General features: G+C 43.5%; 1 protein-coding gene across 4 annotated transcripts in view; it reads right to left on the reverse strand.

Moving 5' to 3' along the window:
* ABLIM3 (actin binding LIM protein family member 3) overlaps nucleotides 1-24,126 on the reverse strand; it is a 231,599-nt gene that overhangs the window by 71,373 nt on the left and 136,100 nt on the right. For all 4 annotated transcript variants that reach the window (XM_073575207.1, XM_073575206.1, XM_073575204.1 and 1 more), the window contains exon 2: nucleotides 11,472-11,612. In XM_073575207.1, coding sequence (XP_073431308.1) covers nucleotides 11,472-11,612 — 141 coding nt within the window. The remainder of the gene's footprint in view (nucleotides 1-11,471; nucleotides 11,613-24,126) is intronic.

Below are 24,126 nucleotides of genomic sequence, written 5' to 3' on the forward strand. Positions count from 1 at the left end.
CAGTAGTTTGACAATAAATGGCTTCACCCAACGCACTAACCATCAGTGGAGAAAAAGTTTTGGAGTTATCATTCATATTCTCTGAAAAAAGGCCAAAAAAGCAAAAATTTTGCCAGGGTAAGTAAACTTTTGATCACAACTGTAAATGGCCTTAAAGGAGCTGTATAAAGTTTGGAAGTTATCCCCTATGTATATGATAGGAATAACTTCCTGATAACTAATAGTCTAACTTCTGGAACAACCACAAATCTCAAGAATGAGGCTCTGAGGTCAGGGATTGGTAGGGGTCCTGGCAATAGGACCTGCAGCGATTGGGAAATTATCACCTCATCCTTGCAAACTTTGTAGAACGCCTTCAAGAACTGTGTGCACCAATTACACGTGACAAGACACAAAAACTATGGCCCCGATTCATCAAATCTTGAGTTCTTCATGCTGGTACTGATGAGGGTGCGCGGTGTAGTACAAGACTCCTGATTCATTAACAGGCGCACGCAGCGTCTGACTAGTGGTGTGCGCATCTGTGTGTACCTAGCCACAAATCTTACTCTAGTACCTGAAAAGCAGCTGTTTCTAGCCCCCTGTCCTGCCCCAGCTCCGCCCACTTTGTCAAAGCTGGGAGGAGACCTGAGAACACCAAAAGTTGTAATGTATTTGTGACTTTTCAAAGCTTTTCATACCAGAATTCTGATGAAAACTTTGATGAATTGGTCCTATATCTATATAAATATGATCAATTTGGACTATGTGGAAATTCTTGTTAGGCTGCACATTTTTTCAAACTAGACATGGATTCGGTGACAGGTAACTCATACATGTCGACCACCACCAAAATATTGCATACAGTACTTCATATTGCATCCTATTTCAGCATCACTAGTACTGTAGACATTTAAATATATTTGGGACATTATCTGTAATTGCGTGGAAAGTGGAAGATGACGTTAATCAACAGCACTAGCAACCAAATGCCGGCATCTGTTGGTTGAACCGAACAGACAGGAAGTGAAAGAGAGGGAAGAGCTTGAAGGGGATGCCGAGTTAGGAGACAGCTGTGGTGGTGAGGTTGCTAAATATAAAAGGCCAGGATGGCGAAGCAGGAACTCTGTTGGCGCCAGGACATGAAAAAGGAAAGATGAGTGAGCAGGGTAAAGAGCTCGTGGTTATCCCCGGAGTGAGGTCACCTGAGAGTGATTCAATACGAGAACAAACGAGATGTAGTTTGTGTCCAGACTTCGCCGGTCAAGACTTAACATCCACCCATCCATGGTCAAATGCTGATTTTTTAAGGAAACGGAACGTCTGTTGTGCTGAGAAGTCCTGGGTGAACTGGGCAGTTACTTCCAGCGAAAACGCATGGTACAAGGCTGGGACCAGGCGTCAGCAAATGAAGGTGGCCAGTAAGAGCAACACACTGGGTGTAACATCAGAGGTGCCTACAAATGCATATGACCGTGACGGGCCGAATACTGGGAGTGACTTCTATTAAGCTTAGACATACAGGCCCTATTAGTCGTTTTAACTGTGAGATATTGTGGATAGTGCAAACAAATATAGTTTTGATTAAGGTATCACAATTAATGTAGAAAGTGTCATAACATACTGTATTACCCTTATTGTTATTATCAATAAAAGTTTGCATACTTGCATAAACACATATATTTAGAAGTACTGTAGATTTTGTTTCTGTGTTTGACCGATAAATAGTGTTGGTTGACTATCCATGCATACCCATTGTCTGCGTTGTTGAACCCAAGTGACCTGCTCACACATCTACAGCAGGATTTTTTCCTCACTGCCTCACCATCTAATCATGGTGATATCAGGGCTTTAGCAATTATAATACCTATGCTAAAAGGAGGTCATTTGGTGTGTACAGGAATTGTGGAGTGCAAAGGCATGCACTATGTGGCACATTATGGAGTTTAACCCTCCAAATTGAGCCCAAACTCCATCTGGCTTAGGAGTCTTCTGGCTGTTGTACGTTATTATGTAGTCTCTATGTAATATTGTATGCCATCAGAGTTTATAGGTAAACATTACATTGGAGATATGTGCATTCACCCACAGGTGGCAGGCAGCATTACATTCAGATCGCTGTGGAGTTAAGAGTGATGAGAGGTGAGAAGGGGAAAGTATTTAGTGTACGCCGGTGCTCTGGAAGGAAGTAATGGAACTACTGCAGAGCGAGTACAAAGGAGGGCAACAAAATTAATAAATGGGATGGGGGAACTACAATACCCTGAGAGATTAGCAAAATTAGGATTATTTAGTCTAGAAAAAAGACGACTGAGGGGCGAAATAATAACCATGTATAAGTGTATAAGGGGACAATACAAATATCTCTCCGAGGATCTGTTTAGACCAAGGAATGTGACGGTCACAAGGGGGCATTCTCTGCGTCTGGAGGAGAAAAGTTTTTTCCACCAACATAGAAGAGGACTCTTTACAGTTATGGCAGTGAGAATCTGAAATTCCCTGCCTGAGGAGGTGGTGATGGCGAACTAAGTCGAGGGGTTCAAGAGAGGCCTGGATGTCTTCCTGGAGCGTAACAATATTGTATCTTACAATTATTAGGTTCTTTAGAAGGATATAGATCTGGGGATTTATTCTAATATAGGCTGATCTGGATGGACAAATGTCTTTTTTAGGCCTTGCTAACTATGTTAAAAAGCAGACTAGAGGGCTCTAGCTATAGAACATCATAATCCCAGGAGTAGGAGAGGTGCTACGTTCCCTTGTGAAGGCCTTTTCATAGTATTGCCCATACGGTCTCCAGAACAATCACCAACAATTACATAAAAAAAACAAAAGTGGGACTCATCACAGCAGAGGACAGACCTCCATGTCACTCTCTACTGTCGTCTTACTCTGTGCCATGATAGCCCTTGAGAGAGGTGGCTTCAGGACATGAATAAGTCTTCACACAGGAACAAAACACCAGTCCTACTCCCGGGATTATGGCGTGGGTTGGCATAATGTACAGTAGCCAGGCCCCACTAATCTTCACTTCAGGTACACTAAAAGCTTGCCATTACATTGATTTGGTTGTGAAAACAGTGGAATGCCCATTCGTCCAAATTGTCCCAGTAGCCGTTTTTCAAACATGATTTTCTGTACATACTAATTTATTATGCACATATAGTACTGACCTCCCCTTTACAAAATCCTCATGCGTTCAATTGCAATAATGAAAAGCATATTATGATTAAACATAGAAATAAGGTATAGTGTTATATAAATCTAGAAAATTACTGTACAGCGAACATGGGCATTTTATACATTTCTTTATATTTACACTGCAATATAAAAACACAAACAGAAAACACTGCACAAACATCCAGAGTAACGGAGTGGGAAATAAAGTCTTTACACTGTTTGTGCCATTGATTATAAATCACCAAGATATTGCCTGTATAATTAGTCGGCGTATTGATTCCAATCAAGCTTGCTTAAAAATCTAATAGCTGACTTTCTGTGCTGTATCGTTGGTTAACACAGCATACTTTCAATTAACACATAATGATAGATACATTATATCTAACAAATACAAGGCAGAATAAAACTTTCAGTGTAATAATTCCATGTATGTACATGAACGAATGATTATTTCTAATTACAACTTTAATATATGTGAGCCATAATCCAACTTTCACTCTTGCCTTATTCAAAACTGTAAACAAATGTGTTATTTTAACTACATGTAACTATTATATTTTATGGTTTTTCTAATAGTGTCGCAGTGTGGCTATGTCGTCTATAGGTTTGATGGTGTGAGACTTCATATATGTCATCATATAGTAATGAAATTGAACTCACACCTAAATGACAGGTTGATGTGATACAAAAATGAGTGCTGAACTTATTTTCACCGTCGGTGATGCTGGGAGCATTAGTAATCCTCAGCCAGGGAGTTACATGCAGAAAAGAACAGTACACAAAAATGGGTTATATACTACAGTGCTGGTCACAACTATTGGCACCCCTGCATTTTTATCTTAGACTGTAAAATATTTTCAGAAATAAATGGAAATGTACCATAGTTACCGTATATACTCGTGTATAAGATGAGATTTTCAGCACCTTTTTTTGTGCTGAAAACGCCCCTCTCGGCTTATACACGAGTCATTGCCGGCGGGGGAGCAGAAGACATCATACTCACCCTCCAGGCGTCACCGCTGCATATCAGTCCCTGCATCTCGGGCGCCGGCATCTCTTCCTGTCTTTCTTCCAGTGCTGAGCGGTCACACGGTACCGCTCATTAAAGTAATGAATATGCATGAGTCTCCACTTCCATAGGTGTGGAGCGCATATTCATTACTTTAATGAGCAGTATCACTGACCGGTCAGCACAGGAAGGAAGACAGGAAGAGAGATGCCGGCGCCCGAGATGCAGAGACTGATATGCAGCGCCAGGAGGGTGAGTAGGACTGAGGGAGGGTGAGCCATGCGATATTCACCTGTCCCCGTTCCACCGCCACGCAGTGTCTTCCGGGTCCTCTAGCTGTGACGTTCAGGTCAGAGGGCGCGATGACGTGGTTAGTACGCGCCCTCAACCTGAACAGTCAATGCAGAGAGCCGGCGACGCTGAGGAGCAGCGGGCAGGGACAAGAGCTGAGTATGTCATTTTTTTTTTTAATCGCAGCAGCAGCATTATATGGGGCATATTTTAGTATGGAGCATCTTATGGGGCCATCATTAACCTTTATGCAGCATTATATGGGGCATATTTTAATATGGAGCATCTTATGGGGCAATCAAACTTTATGGAGCATTATATGGGGCATATTTTAATATGGAGCATCTTATGGGGCCATCATTAACCTTTATGGAACACTATATGGGGCATATTTTTGTATGGAGCATCTTATGGGGCCCATTATAAACTTTATGGAGCATCTTATGGGGCCCATCATGAACTGTATGGAGCATTATATGGGGCTCCTGATTCAATATGGATATTCAAAAACATTTAACCTACTGATGTCTCGATTAATTTTACTTTTATTGGTATCTATATTTATTTGAAATCTACCAGTAGCTGCTGCATTTCCCACCCTAGGCTTATACTCGAGTCAATTTTTCCATATTTCTGCTAACATAGTCATGTGACGGCTTGTTTTTCACGGGACGATTTGACATTTTTATTGATACCATTTTCAGGCACATGAAATTTTTTGAACGCTTTCTATTCCAATTTTTGGGAGGCAGAATGAACAAACACCAGGAATTGTTTTTTGGGGTTTTATTTATGCTGACCCCCGTATGCCAAAATTGATAAGGCAGCTTTATTCTTTGGGTAAGTACGATTACACATTTATATACCGTATTTTTTGGATTATAAGACCCTTATAAGATGCTCCCCAAATTTTGTGGAGAACAATAGGAACATTTTTTTTTTAATAAAATGGTGATGATTCTTATAATCCATGCGTCTTATTGCTTACTGGGTATGGTGGCTGCGGTGATGCGCGGTCTCAGGGCTGCTGCTGGAGGAGGCAGGAGTGGGGTGACGCTGTAGGCCGCGATGAGGGGCTGTCTGATGTGCAGTGTGCCGCTGCAGGTGTCTGGTGCTGCTGGGGTGTTCGACGGTGCTGCTGCGGGCTCTGCCAACATTTTGTGAAAGGCCAGAGCCCCTGCAGTTCCATGGTTTCCTGTGCGGTGGACTCCGGGAAAATGGCCGCTGGGGGTGGCGCATGCGCAGATGGAGACCTCGGCACCAAGATCTCGGGAGAATTTCATTCTTGGGAATGTTGCATCATTGCCAAGAAGACTCATGGCTGTACCAGCTCAAAAGAGTGCTTCTACTCAATAAAATATATATATATAATACGAGTATATATACAGCTCTGGCAAAAATTAAGAGACCACTGCCACATTTTCAGTTTGTCTGATTTTTATCTTTATAGATGTATTTTTGAGTAAAATGTAATTTGCTTTTATTCTATAAACTACTGACAACATGGACTGCTGTCTTAGAAATTTTAAGGATGGAGGCAACATGACGCTCACTATATCCCTCTGCTAGTAAAGCCAGAATTGAGCCCTTCTTTTCCTCACTCAAGACTTTTCTTTTCAACTCCTTTGGCATGGTTAAAAGTTATTCTTTCATTCCTATTACTTTTGGGATATTACTAGCACTTGTTTTGCCATCCAGCTTGTCCAATTGCAAGAGGATTATGAACACTACAGCAGGGCTTTTTATACTTTCCTTCGTTAAATAAGATTTGGTTCAGGTGATCTCCTAATCAGAAGCACATTAAGGGCCCCGTCACACATAGCGATCTCGCTAGCGAGATCCCTGCTGAGTCACAAGTTTTGTGACGTAACAGCGATCTCACCAGCGAGATCGCTGTATGTGACAGCGATTAGCGTCCGGCCCCCCTGCCGGTATTGCTGATCGCTGTTGGAAAGCCCTGGACATTTTTTTGGTCGCTGGTCTCCCGCTGGCCAGCACGCATCGCTGCATGTGACAGGCGGGAGACCAGCAATCAGCTGGTAACTAAGGTAAACGCAGGGTTTCTAAGCACGTCCCTTAGAAACCCGATGTGTACTTTAGTTACCAGTTCCCTGCATCAGCGCACTAGTAACTAACGTACACAGCGATGCCGGGCGCACGGCGTCACTGGTGCTGATCGCTGGTGAAGCTGTCTGTTTGACAGCTCACCAGCGATGACACAGTGACTCACCAGCGATCCTGACACGTTGATATCGTTGTCGGGATCGCTGGTGAGTCGCTATGTGTGACGGGGCCCTTAGTAGAAGGAGGTGTACTCTGGTTGGAATTCAACTGACACTGGAATGGAATGGCTGTCAGACATGTAGAAAAGCTGATTTTTATAAAACTGTGCAGTGGTCTCTTAATTTTTGCCAGAGCTGTATATATTTTATTGTATCCATAGCTAGGTTCTGTAATTATCTGACTGAGGGGGTTCAAGCCTATGCAGAACAGCAATGGGAAGGTGATGCACTGTCCCCATTGTTGATCTGCATAGGCTTGAACCCACTCAGTCAGATAATTACAGAGTCTGGCTATGGATACAAGTTCAAGAGTGGAAGCACCATCAGCCACATCCTCTACATGGATGACATCAAGTTGTATGCAAAAAACGAACAAAACATCAATTCACTGAGCCACCTGACAGGAATCTACAGCGAAGACATTGGGATGTCCTTTGGACTAGAGAAGTGTGGCTGGTTGGTAATAAAGAGAGGCAAGGTAGTCAAGACTGATGGAGTGGAATTACCAGCAGGGCACATAGCAGATGTACAGACATGCTACAAGTATCTCGGCATCCCACAAGGATACGGAAACCACGGTGAGGAGGCAAGGAAAGCAGCAGTATCCAAATACCATCAAAGGGTAAGACAGGTCCTGAAGAGCCAGCTCAATGGGAAGAATAAAATCTGCGCCATCAATACATGTGCCCTGCCAGTTTTCAGATATCCTGATGGCATTGTGTTTTGGCCATAACAAGAGATGTAAGCTGCAGATGTGAAGACACAATAGCTCCTCACAATGCTTGGAGGTCTCCAGCCTAAGTCTAACACCCAAATATTGTATACCAACAGAAAAGAGGGTGGTCGAGGCTTGATAAGCATCCAAGCCACCATCACGGATGAAACAAGGAGTATCCAGGAATACATCAGAAAAATGGCACCAAAGATGAAATGCTGAGAGAAAGCCTAAGGCAGCAAGAATAACAGATCTGGCAGATCTGGAAGGAAGAACAGGAACATGAACCTCCATGGCAAGAAAAGATGCTGCATGGAATGTACCATCGACATATAATGGAGGTGGCTGACATGGAGACATCCTACCAATGGCTGGAGAAAGCTGGACTCTGAGACAGAGGAGAGGCACTAATCATAGAGGCACAAGAGCAAGCACTAAGTACCAGATCCATAGAAGCAGGAATCTACCACACAAGACATAATCCAAAGTGCAGACTATGCAAAGAAACCTCAGAAACAGTCCAATACATAAGTGGCAGGATGCAAAATGCAAGCAGGAACAGCGTATACCAAACGCCATAACTAAGTAACAGGAATTGTATACAGGAACATCTGCACAGCATATGGGCTAAGTCCAGGTGGGTGACCCCAGAGAAAGTGGTGGAGAATGAAAGGTTTAAAACCCTGTGGGACTTTAAGATCAGACAGATAATCAGGGTTTGGCTAACTGACCACATATTGTGATTAGGGATGAGCGAGTACTGTAGTATTCGACCTCCCTGTACTCGTTACGAGTACCTCCTAATACTCGGGTACTCGTAACGAGTACCGAGTCCAATGTAAGTCTATGGGAAATGCGATTAATGGGCGGGGACTGTGATGGACTGGGCGGGGACTGTGCGAAGACTGCGCCAGGCTATGCGGGACTCTGCTGGCCTGTGCGGGGACTGTGCCAGGCTATGCGGGAATGTGCTGGCCTGTGCGGGGACTGTGCCAGGCTATGTGGGACTGTGCTGGCCTGTGCGAAGACAGTGCCGGGCTGTGCGGGACTGTGCTGGCCTGTGCGAAGACTGTGCCGTGCTGTGCGGGACTGTGCAGGGCTTTGCAGGTACTGTGCGGGACTGTGCTGGGCTGAGTGGGACTGTGATGGGCCGTGCTGGGCTGTGCGGGGACTGTGCCGTGCTGTGCGGGACTGTGCAGGGCTGTGCGGGGACTGCGGGACTGTGCTGGGCTGTGTGGGACTGTGACGGGCCGTGCTGGGCTGTGTGGGGACTGTGCGGGAACTGTGCCTTGCGGGACTGTGCAGGGCTGTGCGGGGACTGTGACATGCTGTGCAGGGCTGTGCGGGCTGTTGCGAATATTGCTAGGCGAGTAGTGAAATACTCGCGAGGATTCAAGTACCGCAAGTACCGCATTACTCGCCGAGTACCGAATCCTCACGAGTATGCTCGCTCATCCCTAATTGTGATAGTAAACAAGGATCAGAAGACAGCAATGATAATAGATGTGGCAGTGCCAAGTGAAAGCAACATCAGAAAGAAGGAATATGAGAAGCTGGAGAAATACCAGGGCCTCAAAGAAGAACTGGAGAAGATATGGAAGGTGAAGGCAAAAGTGATTCCAGTGGTGATAGGAGCACTTGGAGCAGTGACCCCTAAGTTGGAAGAATGGCTACAACAGATCCCAGGAGCAACATCTGAACTCTGTGTCCAGAAAAGTGCAATGCTGGTAACAACTAAGATCCTGCGCAGAACCCTCAAACTCCCAGGCCTCTGGTAGAGGAACTGAGAATTAGGAAGGACAAAAAAGACCACACCTATTAGGGGTGAGAAGGAAGTTTTTTTAATATATATTTGAAAAACAGGTGCAGCACTAGCAGCAACAAACAGAAGATAACGGGTGCAAAGCTCCCCCAGGCAAAACCAAATCTCGACAATATCCACATGAATAGAGGCAGCACTCCAAGGTCAAAAAACATACCATAAATGGTTTACTGACCAAGGCCATCCCTGACCTCCTCACCTCCAGCTGCCATAACAAAACAAACAAAAACAATGGAATCTTATGCACTAACACTGAAATTTGGTGGCTGTTATCAACCAAGCATAAAACAAGGGAGGGTCGGAGGAATGTTTGCTGGTCCTGTACCCCGGATAGGAGCAGTTGCTCCACAATCCTCCTCTTCTTATAAGGTACACTAAGATACTCCACCCCCCACAACCTCTAACCCAGTCCTAACCTAATGCCCATTGTGTGACCCATGCTTCATGTCTACATGCAAAACTAAAATTTAACCTCTTCCTGGCCTCCTACTTTCAAACCCCTTCCATGTCCAGGTCTACACTTGCTGCGTCCATTCCAGCCCTTCCTTAGCATGGGATATTATAAAAGTAGAGACACCTAAAACAGAGAATAGGTCACTACACACTTGGGAAGTAGCAGGTAATTTTGAAATCTAACATGAAGAACAAGACAAAAAGAAAAAAAAATCTGTAGCAAATAGTGATGAGCGAACGTTCTCGGATAACGTCTTATCTGAGCACATTCGGGTGTTATCCGAGTATCTTGGGTGTGCTCATAGATTATGTTCATGTCCCCGTGGCTGCATGATTTATGGCTGTTAGGCTACTTTCACACTTGCGTTTTTTTGCTGTGCGTTTTTTGCGCACACAAACGCATGAAAAAAACGCATCATGCGTTTGTGTGCGTTTTAAAAGAAAAAAAAGCATGCTTTTTTTGCGCATATGTGCGCATTACAATGCGCACGTATGTGCACCCATACACTATAATGGGTGTTTTGCTGTAAAAAAACGCATTGCGTGCGCATGCGTTTTTTGGGGGCAAGTCGGACGCACAAAAAATGCAACAGGATGCATTTTGTGCGCCCGAGAGCACACTACAAAAAAACACATGCGCATGCAAACGCGTACAAACGCATGTGTATGCGCACCTATGCGCACCCATGTAAAAGATAGGAGAAAAAAAGCATGCTTTTTTTGCGCTAAAAAACAGCGCAAAAAAACGCAAGTGTGAAACCAGCCTTAGACTGAACAAATGTGAGGATTGCCTGTTTGTTAGAGAATCCCCACATATGTTGAGGCTGTCTATCAGTCGCAAATCATGCAGCTACGGGGACCCAAACATAATATTTGAGAATTCCCAGACTCGGATAACACCTAACCATGCTCAGATAAGACGTTATCCGAGCACGTTCGCTCATCACTAGCAGCAAACATTGTGGGTGTCGGCGTGTGTGTGACAGTATCATTGTGTAAAAAGACATCATCTCATGGAAAATTAAATTTAAAAGCCAAATAATCACCATTCTCTTAACAATCGCCATTAATCATGCTCCTGCGCAAGTCTACTTCCTAAGATATAAGCCACCGGCAGAGGTGTCTGGCAGTGGCTCTCTCATACAGAACAAAGGATCGCTTGGCAGAGTGAGCGTTTCTGTGTATGGGATTGTTGGGCAAGACAGCTACCAGCTCAAAGCAAACCAGCTGATATCTATCTATCTATCTATCTATCTATCTATCTATCTATCTATCTATCTATCTATCTATCTAGATGGTTAGCACTACAGCCTTGCAGCGCTGGAGTCCTGGGTTCATTCAAATCCCACCAAGGATAACATCTGCAAGGAGTTTGTATGTTCTCCCCGTATTTGCGTGAGTTTCCTCTGGGTACATCGGTTTCCTCCCACACTCCAAAGACATACTGATAGAGAATTTAGATTGTGAGCCTCGTTGGGGACAGCAATGATAATGTGTGCAAACTGTAAAGCGCTGCGGAATATGTAGGCGCTTTTTAAAAATAAAGATTATTATTAAAATTATTATCTATCTCATAGCTATCTATCTAGCTATCTATACCATATCTATCTATGAGGGACGATAAAGAATGCATGCATTGTTTTACTTTTGGTTTCTTTAATCTCTAGGAATTACAGCTACTGTATATCTATCAGCTTCCAGCTTATCTCTTAGAAACACGCGCAGATTGTTGGGTTGTACCTTGACAGGTGAAGCAACGGATATGGAAATGGTTGGTCTGCACTCTCACTACTTCTCCTTTACAGGTCTCTCTACACCGGTAGCATTGGATGGGTCCGGTGCTTCCCGATGAACTGTACGAGGTATGTGGGTAGGGCATTGCTGGAAAGAAGACAAGAAAGGCTTGTTACATACAATTCCAAATCACATTTTTAGCAAGCTGCTCTTATTCTCTATGGAAATTACAGTACATATTCAAATAATTCAATAACAGGCACCAGAACCAATTTATTTATTTCTGGTGCTTATATAGCACTGACATATTCCACAGCGCAGTACATAATGTCGCCATTGAAAAGAAAAAGGAAAACCTGAAAGAAACCTATGCGAACATACTTTATAGAGAAACTGCAAGTCATCCAGTCAAACCACTAAACCACTACAATGCCCTTAAAGGGAACCTGGGAAGTGAAAAAACGTGATTAACCTGCAGGTATTGGGTTAATCTTCAGGTTAATACTGTTCTGAGCCTGCCTGGCACTTAGAGCCCCAGTGCCGGGAGGAAATGAGCTTTATTCCTCCTAGCAGTGTTCGGGTTTCAGTCACAAGGGTGGTGCCAGCGTGGGTTCAGTCACCGCTCTGTGTTTAGAGAGCGGTGTCACTGACTGACAGCTGACTGTAATGCTGAGCTCTAATGCTCGGCTTCCTGTCAGTCAGTGTCGGGGGCACGGTTACAGCTGCCGCTCTCTATACACGGCGCGGCAACTGAACCCACATCGGCACCACCCCTGTGATTAAAACCCAAACGGTGCCGTAAGGAATAAAGTTATTTTCTTCCCGGGAGGGAGGCACTAAATACAAGTGCCAGGTAGGGTCATAATGCTAATAACCTGCAGAATAACCCCATATCTGAAGGTTAATAGCATTTTTTCACGAGACCGGTTCCATTAATGCTTCCCTGTAATGAACAATGAAACACAAGAAGAAAATCTTCTCAAGTAGGAATGAAAACATTACAATAGAGGCTTCTCCTGGCTCCAAAATCCTTTGTACTCATTCAGACATCAATGATTTTTCTCGTACGTAAAAAATGGTCTGAGTTTCATCAGTGTTTCTTACAAGAGTTTCATCAGGGCTTGGTCAGTGTCAGTTTTTGTCAACAGAGTGTTGGAAGTTTCTCAATCTTCTCGTACTAAAACTATGAAAAATGGACAGCACACAGATTAGGCCTCTTTCACACTTCCGTTTTTGACCATTAGTCAAAATCCGCCAGTTTTTGAAAAAAACGGATCCGCTATTTTTTTTTGGCGGATCCGTTTTTTTCCCCATTGAGTTGCATTACCGGCGGATCTTGACGGATGGCCATCCGTTGGATCCGTTTTTTTGCGCATCCGCCAAAATGTTTGTGTTTGCTGGCATGCCTGGACGGACCCTGCAACGTTTTTTTTGCTGTAGGATCCGCATTTTACAGTGCGCATGCCCGGAGAAAGGAAGTCAGCTGGGAATTTAACCCTGAAATCCATTCTGGCGGTGGAAAAAATTCTCTCTCTCTCGCTCTCTCTCGGACTGCAGTTCCTTTAAAATTCTTCAACCAACGGATCCGTCAAAAAACCGGACCGCTGACATCCGTTCACTTCAGTTAACAACGGATCCGCTTTCCGCTATTTTGGTGGATTTTAACTGATGAGAAAAAACTGAAGTGTGCAACAGGCCTTAGATCCAAGTGCTGTGCAATTTTTACATGGATTCATAGGCTTGCATTGGTGAATTTGATCCAACTCTGGGATCAATATCGGACAAGCCTCTGTGCAGACTGCTCAGTTCGAGGAATAAATCAAACATGTGAACTGCCCATAGACTATCATTGGTACAAGTTCTATCTGTGAAAAATAAGGAAAGCACTTATACGAGAAAAACTGACATCTGAATGAGCCCTTAACCCTACTTAGGATTACATCAGAGAAACATGAAAAAATGGCAATGTATAGGAAAAAGGAAGTAACGAGATTTGCGGTATCATATAATAAAATGAATATGCCCTTTTTCCCAATCTCACACATACAGTGAAGGTTTATGGTGTACATCTATTTTTTCTTATTTTTGTAATTGACCACATGTTGCTTAAATCTTGTTTTAGGTTTTTTTTCCTAGGGTCCAAGAAACTGGATAATTTTTTTCCTGAGGTCCGTCCAAGGATCGCAATCTAACCCAAAAGTAATCATTCCATGGACAATAAGAAAAGTTCCCATTCATTGCCTAGTAGAGGGTCTGGTATAGCACCCCTGCAGCATCCGGTATCCAGCCAGCATTTTATTCTGGAGCAGAAATGTCATTGTGTAATAAAACTGAGGAATCGTCTCCAGCGTTCCTACAATCCTATTGCTACATGCCTTAGCATAGTCTTCAGTGATGTTGAAGCCAAGCAGCAGTTTGCTAAGAGGTTTCATTGTATTCATTTGAGCATGATGCTCTGAAGGCAGATGCTTGGTGAAAGCCTCCTATTCATGCTCCTCACATCAGTTACATCTAGATAACCTTTTCAGACACTGCACAGACTTGCTCTGCCGCTCCTGGGTTTTCAGCCATAGATACGCTGTCCTAACCTGCTATTACCTTCAGGGGCCGCGGTAACACTCAGTGGCTGTTACACAGGTTATTCCTTCGCCCTACATTATTCTGTTCACAGCCTGCCAGCACCTGCCCTTACATTCCAGAAAAGCTTTCAGAGGAGAATCTGAAATTTGGCATCACACTCATATATTAGGTTACCCAACTCTTTCAGTTTCCTAATTAGTGTAAACAGGTTGGAGATGATGCCTCAATATATTACATGGAGCTTCCGCACATGCCAATTGTTACGCTGCATTTTTAAATCCCATAAATGATACCGTCATATTCTTCACTGTGATGTCTCTGGACCAAAGTGGTCTCCAACGCTTTCAGAATTGGGATGGAAATTTATGCATTTCTATCGATAAAAATGCTCAGTGCATCAGAAACATCATGATGTAAGTTGCACTAGATTTTCACGCTAACTGGTATAAATACAGTACAATGCTACATAAAGAGGTATGGTTTCTTATTAGGGGTGTCATTTATTGGTGTTTGGGGGGTAACACTAGAACATACTTATTTAAAGTAAAAATGGTTAGCAAAAAAAGATGTAACAATCTGAAATCCATTATCTTTACCGCTAGTACTAGTTAACACACGGAAGCAGCACCCCCATTTTGTCATTTCTCACAAATATACACAAAGGGTGCTTGGAAGCTAAATTGCTTGAATACTGAAAATAGCCCAGAGAGATAGAATAACCTCGTAGGGATACATTAAATGCAAATGTACCTACATTACATTTTATTATGTTTTGGAGATCCCAGATGGAGCGAACCAGGGGGAATATACAATCTCTATGCAGTTTGTGCCCCTTAGAACCTAAGGAGTTCAACTGAATAATAATTTTGCAAGTATAGTTCTTAATCCTTCAATAATATTTGGACAAAATTCAAAAAATTAATTATTTTGAATTGATTTTAAAGTATATTTTTGGTGTGTGTCACTATGAGAAACACTGATATTTGCTAGTTCTGAATTCTTCAAAGTGGTTCATTTTGCTATGAATAATCAATGTGTTTATAGGAGAATGGGTTATTGCTAAATAATCCAAACAATTCTGCATTTTGTATCCACATGAAATCAAAACTGTAAGGTTATGCCTGGCTTTTAGCAGACCCAAATACTGTATGATCCTTACTCAAAATGCATGAAATTAACTAGTTTTGATTTGGCTGCAGACCATACTACTCCAGATAAACTCACATACCCTAAATACTCTCATCATATCCATCAAATAATACTACATTTCAGTCGAGGAGCACAAGCCTAAAGTACCCACACAGTGATGCATCATCAGTAAGGATAACCTATCCACTGGGAGAGCATCAATCAGAGCCTGGCTGCAAAACTACAAAATATTGTTAGAAAATCCAAAAATCCAGCCGGTGACTATAGTGAGTGAGGAGACTAGTCCAGCACTTCTCCTGGCTGGCTTCATCCTGCAGCGCTCCAGGTGATTGATAGGTCTTTCCCACAGCGAGCGACCTGTCAATTACCTGAAGCAGAGCTGGGAGAAGCCATGGTTAAGCTCTGCCAGACTAGTCTTGTCTCTTTCTCGGGCCAACTATATTTTCTCTTAAATGTTGAGTTGATTTAGAGGACTGTGCAGCCAGGCTCTGATTCATGCTCCTTTTGCATATCCATTTCTCAGTCTGCAATACTAAGAACAAAGAAATAGTTTACTCAACAAGAGCAACAGACTGCCTACCCATCATCCAGTAGCCTTGCCTGGCCTGCTTGGAATTTGGCAATCTCTAGATATTCAGCCACAAGATAGTTACCTATTTTTCTGACAAACTGATTTCAAAATGACCATTTAGGCATTCTGCACTACACACTTAGTTCAATGAAGATGTCATCATAAAGGCAATGGAGGGATAACACTGTGACGACACAGCATTTTATCTTAATTAACCAGACATCTATTTTGAGTATGCCATCGACTGTTATCTATATGTTAACTTTTGAATGTATGTGTTTCTTTCTGGTTGGTCAAGAAAACACAGACTTTTGTTTGTATAAGCCTGTAATATTGATTTGCAAGTTGACATTGGATGTAACATATTGTGCTGTTATCCTGGATGACTAAAGACGCAGAATAATTGAACAATGATGTTTGCTGATATGTTGATTCCACAATGTCCAGGACAGCTAGCTTACTGACTTGCAAAACAGAGGAGGAAAAACTATGCAAATAGATTAAACAGTTAAACAATGTGAGTTGATCTTGTCACCTGTTGTGAGTTCATTTTCCCCTTCGTCACTGAGGTCTGGTGAACTCCCTATTCTGGTAAAGGAAGGTAATGAGCCTGATTATCAGGCACCTGAGCCTAATGATGATGACTCGCTGAGTGGAGTCACGGACTGGATATAAGGCTGCCGACGCCCTTCTGCCCTGTGGGTGATTTCTCTGTGGACTTCTAGGAGACCAGTCTGATTCCTGCTCCTCTAAAGCTAAGTTTTCTGCTTTGCCTTTTAGCATTTGTGTTTTGTTTTTGTTTGCCTTGCTTTTCTGGATTCTGCCATTCCCTGCTGGGGTGAGCTGAATCTCCTTTTGCCTGTTGCTCTGTCTTCAGAATATTCCTGAGTACTGACATAGTCTTTTTGAAGCCTAGCGTCTTCAGGGCCTTTTTCACTGTCAGTCTGTTGGCTCTTATTTTCATAGGGTTTTTCACGGATTGCAGACAGCAGCCTTCCTGTCCTTTCCTATCTAGTTAGCTTGGGCCCCATCTTTGCTCAGTCTATCTTTCTGTCTTTGTTAGTGTTCTTTCTTCTTGCTTCACCGTCATTATATGTTGGGGGCTGCCTTTTGCTTTGGGGTCTGCTCTGGGGCAGTTTAGATTTCCCTTTCTGTCTTTAGGCTATATAGTCCTCCGGCTGTGATCGAGGGGTTTAGGGCATAGTAGGAACCCCCCACGGCTACTGCTAGTTGTGTTGATAGGTTCAGGGGTCTGCAATCCGATAGCTGCCAACTTCTCTGGTTTTCTGGACTTAGCTAGCATTTCTGTTTTTGCCTCCTACGGTGACTCATTCATAACAGAATCACCCGCCATACCGCAGATCCTAGGGTACTCAATAGCAGGAAAGAATTGTGTTTAAAAAAAAAAAGAAAAGTGTGTATATTCTTTCCTCTTTATCTCTGAGGCCGTAGGGGGAATTTTTTTTTTCTCTCAATGGAGATAAAGCAAATGTCTGATCGTGTGGAGCAGCTCGCTGCGGAAGTGCGGGGAATTTCTGCCTACCTTGCTCGTTCGCATGCTGTTGAACCAAAGATCCCTACACCTGATGTATTTTTTGGGGATCGATCTAAATTTTTGAGTTTCAAAAATAATTGTAAATTATTTTTTGCCTTGAAGCCTAACTCGTCAGGGAGCGCCACGCAGCAGGTTAAAATTGTCATCTCTTTGCTGCGTGGCGATCCCCAGGACTGGGCGTTTTCTTTGAAACCAGATGATCCTATTCTGACTAATGTGAACGCATTCTTTCAAGCCTTGGGGTTGTTGTATGACGAACCTAATGCTATTGATCAGGCTGAAAAGACCCTGTTGGCATTGAAACAGGGTCGAGATTCTGCAGAGTTGTACTGTCAAAAGTTCCGAAAGTGGGCGGTCCTTACTACCTGGAATGATAATGCCTTGGCTGCTCTCTTTCGGAAGGGTTTGTCAGAAGCCATAAAAGATACTATGGTGGTATTTCCTGTTCCCTCTGGTCTGGACGATTCTATGTCATTAGCCATTCAGGTTGATCGGCGTTTACGTGAACGCAGGATTGTACGAGAGGTGTTGCCACCGGTTGAACAGAGGTCTGAACCTATGCAATGTGATAGAGTTTTGTCTAGGGCGCAACGTCAGGAGTTCAGAAGGCGTAATAAGCTGTGTTTTTTCTGTGGAGATGCCTCGCATATTATTTCTGTTTGTCCTATACGAGAGAAACGCTTTGCACACACTTTTTCTGTTGGTGGTGTTCAACCTAAGTTTCTTCTGGCAATTACTCTGATCTGCTCCCTGTCCACATTTTCCGTCAAGGCTTTTGTGGATTCGGGAGCAGCGCTAAACCTAATGGACTTGGATTTTGCTAAACGTTGTGGATTTCCGATGACACCTATGCAGACGCCTATCCCTTTGAGGGGGATTGATGCTACTCCTTTGGCGAAAAATAAACCTCAGTTTTGGACCCAGGTGGTCATGCGGGTCGCCCCAGACCATCAAGAAAATTGCAGATTTTTGGTGTTGCATGGTCTGCATGATGCCGTTGTTCTGGGGTTTCCCTGGTTGCAAATTCATAATCCAGTTTTGGATTGGAAATCTGTGTCTGTGGTGAGTTGGGGTTGTCGGTGTGCCTTTAGTGAGGCTCCGTTTTTTTCCACCTCTCCTCAGTCGCATGATGTTCCTGACTATTTGGCGGACTTTTATGATGTATTTAGTGAGAATGAGTCTGCATCTTTGCCTCCTCATAGGAGTTATGACTGTGCAATTGAACTGATCCCGGGGTGTAAATTTCCCAAGGGTCGGCTCTTCAATTTATCTGTACCCGAGCACGAGGCTATGCGATCCTATATTAAGGAGGCGTTGGAGAAGGGTCATATTAGACCATCCTCTTCACACTTAGGTGCCGATTTTTTTTTTGTGGCCAAAAAGGATGGTTCTTTAAGGCCTTGTATTGATTATCGTGCCCTCAACAAAATTACTATTAAATATCAGTATCCGTTACCCCTGATTTCGGATCTATTCTCTAGAGCTAGAGGTGCTTGCTGGTTTACCAAGCTTGACCTCAGGGGGGCGTATAATCTTATCCGCATTAAGCATGGGGATGAATGGAAGACGGCGTTTAATACTCCGGAGGGACATTTTGAGTACCTGGTGATGCCTTTTGGGCTCACTAATGCCCCTTCTGTCTTCCAGTGCTTCATGAACGATATTTTCCGAGACTTTGTCGAAAAATTTTTGATTATCTATCTGGATGATATTTTGATCTTCTCCAAGGATTGGGATTCTCATGTGAAACATATTCGGACTGTGTTCCGGATCTTGAGGGAGAATTCCCTGTATGTCAAAGGATCGAAATGCCTTTTTGGAGTACAGAGGATTTCATTTTTGGGATTTATTTTGTCTCCGTCAACTATTGAAATGGACCCGGCCAAGGTACAGGCCATTTATGATTGGGTTCAGCCCACTTCTTTGAAGGCCCTCCAGAAGTTTTTGGGTTTTGCTAATTTTTATCGGAAATTTATAGCAAAATTTTCTAGTATTGCCAAGCCATTGACTGATCTGACTAAGAAGGATGCTGATGTGTTGAATTGGTCTCCGGAGGCTGTTGCTTCCTTTCAGGAGCTGAAGCGAAGATTTACCTCCGCCCCGGTTTTGCGGCAACCTGATTTCTCACTCCCGTTCCAGGTAGAGGTGGATGCTTCTGAGATTGATGCAGGAGCTGTTTTGTCCCAAAAGGATCCTGTAACACCTAAAATGAATCCTTGTGCTTTCTTTTCCCGAAAGTTCTCTCCATCTGAACGTAACTATGATGTGGGGAATCGGGAACTGTTGGCCATGAAATGGGCATTTGAGGAGTGGAGACATTGGTTGGAGGTAGCTAAACATCAAGTTGTGGTCCTCACTGACCACAAGAATTTGATTTACCTAGAGTCGGCTAAACGCTTGAACCCTAGACAGGCTAGGTGGGCCTTGTTTTTTACACGTTTTGATTTTGTGGTCTCTTTTCTTCCTGTAACTAAGAATGTCAAGGCAGACGCCCTCTCTAGGAGCTTCTTTGCTGATTCTCCTGTGGTGACCAAGCCTGCTACCATCTTAGGTGAAGGGGTAGTTCTTTCTGCCATCTCGCCCGATTGGAGACTTGCTCTGCAAGAGTTCCAGGAGGACAAACCTGAGCGTTGTCCCAGTGGAAAGTTGTATGTTCCTGACCAGTGGAAGAAGAGAGTGATGTCTGAAGTTCATTGCTCTGCATTGGCTGGTCATCCAGGTATTTTTGGTACTAGAGATCTGGTGAGTCGCTCTTTTTGGTGCCCCACCTTGTCTCATGATGTCAGGAATTTTGTGCAGTCCTGTGGGACTTGCTCCCGGTCTAAATCTTGTTCTCGCTCTAGTGGGTTGTTGATGCCTTTGCCGGTCTCCAGGAGGCCATGGACCCATATTTCAATGGATTTCATCTCTGATATGCCGGTCTCTCAAAGAATGACTGTTATTTGGGTGATTTGTGATAGGTTCTCTAAGATGGTTCATCTTGTACCACTCCCTAAGTTGCCGTCTTCCTCTGAGTTGGTGCCCCTGTTTTTGCAACAGGTGGTTCGCTTGCACGGGATTCCTGAGAACATTGTATCTGACAGAGGAGTTCAGTTTGTGTCTAGATTTTGGAGGACTTTCTATTCCAAGCTGGGAATTCAGTTGTCCTTCTCCTCTGCTTTTCACCCTCAGACCAATGGGCAGACAGAGAGAACAAACCAGACCTTGGAGTCGTATTTGAGATGTTTTATTTCCGCTGATCAGGATGATTGGGTTTCATTTTTGCCCTTGGCCGAATTTGCTTTAAATAATAGAGCTAGTTCTGCCACTTTGATGTCACCTTTTTTTTGTAACTTTGGGTTTCATCCTCGATTTTCTTCAGGGCAGGTGGAGCCTTCTGCCTGCCCAGGTGTTGACACTGTGGTGGAGAGAATGCACCAGATCTGGGACCAAGTGGTGGATAAGTTATCTCTCTCCCAGGAAAAGGCCCAGCGGTTTTCCAATCGACATAGGACCATTGGTCCCAGTTTAAGATTGGTGATATGGTGTGGTTATCATCAAAAAATATTGCTATGAAGGTGGCTTCTCCTAAGTTTAAGCCTAGATTTATTGGACCTTACAAGATTTTGCAGATTATTAATCCGGTCTCTTTTCGTTTGGCTCTTCCTGTCACATTTAAAATCCATAATGTGTTCCATGAGTCCTTGTTGAAGAGGTTTGTTGAACCAGTTGTTCCTGGGGTGGCACCTCCGGACCCTGTATTGGTTGAAGGTAACATGGAATATGAGGTAGAGAAAATACTGGATTCCCGTCTGGCTAGACGGAGACTCCAGTATTTGGTTAAGTGGAAGGGTTATGGTCAGGAGGATAATTCCTGGGTCTCTGCCTCTGATATTCATGCCAAAAGATTGGTGCGTGCCTTTCATCGGGCTCACCCTGATCGCCCTGGTGGCGTGGTTGAGGGTTCGGTGACCCCTCCTCAAGGGGGAGGTACTGTTGTGAGTTCATTTTCCCCTTCGTCACTGAGGTCTGGTGAACTCCCTATTCTGGTAAAGGAAGGTAATGAGCCTGATTATCAGGCACCTGAGCCTAATGATGATGACTGGCTGAGTGGAGTCACGGACTGGATATAAGGCTGCCGATGCCCTTCTGCCCTGCGGGTGATTTCTCTGTGGACTTCTAGGAGACCAGTCTGATTCCTGCTCCTCTAAAGCTAAGTTTTCTGCTTTGCCTTTTAGCATTTGTGTTTTGTTTTTGTTTGCCTTGCTTTTCTGGATTCTGCCATTCCCTGCTGGGGTGAGCTGAATCTCCTTTTGCCTGTTGCTCTGTCTTCAGAATATTCCTGAGTACTGACATAGTCTTTTTGAAGCCTAGCGTCTTCAGGGCCTTTTTCACTGTCAGTCTGTTGGCTCTTATTTTCATAGGGTTTTTCACGGATTGCAGACAGCAGCCTTCCTGTCCTTTCCTATCTAGTTAGCTTGGGCCCCGTCTTTGCTCAGTCTATCTTTCTGTCTGTGTTAGTGTTCTTTCTTCTTGCTTCACCGTCATTATATGTTGGGGGCTGCCTTTTGCTTTGGGGTCTGCTCTGGGGCAGTTTAGATTTCCCTTTCTGTCTTTAGGCTATATAGTCCTCCGGCTGTGATCGAGGGGTCTAGGGCATCGTAGGAACCCCCCACGGCTACTGCTAGTTGTGTTGATAGGTTCAGGGGTCTGCAATCCGATAGCTGCCAACTTCTCTGGTTTTCTGGACTTAGCTAGCATTTCTGTTTTTGCCTCCTATGGTGACTCAATCATAACAGTCACCATTCATCCCCTTAACCTCTTGTTGGTGGCTTGAAGGACAGTTGTTAACTATAAAAAAGGATATATGCACCTCTGTAAGATATATCTCTAGATACAGAGATTCAGCCAAGACATCCAGAAATCCAAACAACCAAAGGTTCTTTATAAGACAGCAGCCAAGACATCATGGCTTCATCATGAGGGACACAGATTTGTCATTCTACAGGATGCCAGCTTAGGGGACACGGCCCCAGCCGAAAGAATGCAGATCTGCTCCATTGACCATTGCTAAACCCATGGATACACTTGGGATAGTCAGGGGTTTGGACCCACCGGTCACCTGAGCCCCATGGATATGTTTGGGAAAGCCAGGAATGGGACCCACTCAAAGTATATTTTTGACTGGCGATGTCCCTCATTGAACTGTAAGACATCTGGTCCTGGTAAACCAGCATCATCGGTTACATGCGACCTCAAGGGTGTAGTACCCACACAGCACAAGTCTACACACCCAGCCAGGAACTCCACCTTCATGAAATGTGCTGGGGCACAAGAGACGCGTACCTCACCCACGGCTGACGCCCCGCACCATGTTGCAAGTATTCAAAATAATGTGAAATAAGCAACACTGTGTGCACTAAAGGAGTTTTCCCAATAAAATCAGTGGGAAACTTATTCAAAAAATAGTTGACGCCTTTTTTTATGTTAATTTAAGAGCTGGAGCCATTTGTCAATCCTCATCAGAAACCTGTAAACGTAACATTAGAGTGCTGATTTTTAGAGGCAAGAGTCATGTAAGTAGAATTTGTACCTATTGGACATTTATGTATAGATTTTTGATATACCATGAATGTCACAGAAGGTAATACACCTTTAATTTTTGGTGCAGCCCCCGGATTGGTTCAGTATGACAATGTGGCCCTTGGACCAAAAAAAGTTGTGCACCCCTGATCTTGGATATATATCCTACAAAGAACAGAGGCAACAGTATATAGTTTGAATGGTTAACAGCACGTGTCTGAAGACTGGTATTCCTATATTATATAACCTCTCTGCTTCAGTGTTATAAGGATGAACTAGAACTGCTCATGTTTCCAGGGATTTCATTTTTTTTCTGTTCTTTTATTGTTTTTTTGCTTCATAAATATATTTACAAGCCCTTTGTTGCTAAGGAACTCTTAGTTGTCCCTACCAACCATCGCTAGACTCCCAGGAGGCACAAAAACGATGATGAGTACCAGAGAGAGGAGACAAGGATACGGGTAGAGATGAGGACAGAGCCAGCAACAAAAGCTTATTGTATTCAATTATTACCAGTCCATCCAAACATGGAGGAATAAATGAGGATTTTAGATCTCCGAACCTGAAATATGCTTTGGTTTATCAGCGCATTTACGCAGCAATCTACTATGTGCTCAGATGTAGCGTAAAAGGATCAAGAGAAGCTCATTACAGCATTTAATCCACTAATGTAAACAAGCATTACAAATATCCCTCATGGCAAGGAAAGCGGGCAACGGGGATGGACCAGATCTGTGCAATTACAATGCGGAAATTTCTCGCTTAACCATTTTGATGATAGATAGAAAAGATATCTAATTTGAAAGGAGAAGACTTATTGATTTCTATCATTTGGCTTTGGTTAATGTAATTGCGAGCAAAAATTATTTTTTTTTAATTAAGTCAAATCTATTTCATGAGGACTTTAAAGGCATGTTACTAATCATCAGATGCTCTGCATTGATCAGGGTAGAGATATCATGTAGAAATTAATGAATATCTTTCCATAGAAGATACTTAGTGCCCAGTAGGGTTAAAGGCATTGAGGGAAGACTCAGGTGGACAAGGGGATGGAGAAGAAGTAAACGGAATGCAGAGAACTGAGGTAGCATTTTTTCCTCTGATGAAGTCCTCTTCGGACTGTTTTGGACATTTGGAAGAATGATGGACCAGAGAAGAAAAAGTAAGCACTACCATGAGCCGGAGTCATGACAACAGTAAAGCATCCTTAGACCATTCATGTGAAGGGTTGGTTTTCATCCAAG

Source organism: Dendrobates tinctorius, unplaced genomic scaffold (assembly GCF_039654945.1).
Source record: "Dendrobates tinctorius isolate UK_male_01 unplaced genomic scaffold, ASM3965494v1 ptg000043l, whole genome shotgun sequence".
Classification (NCBI taxonomy): Eukaryota; Metazoa; Chordata; class Amphibia; order Anura; family Dendrobatidae; genus Dendrobates; species Dendrobates tinctorius.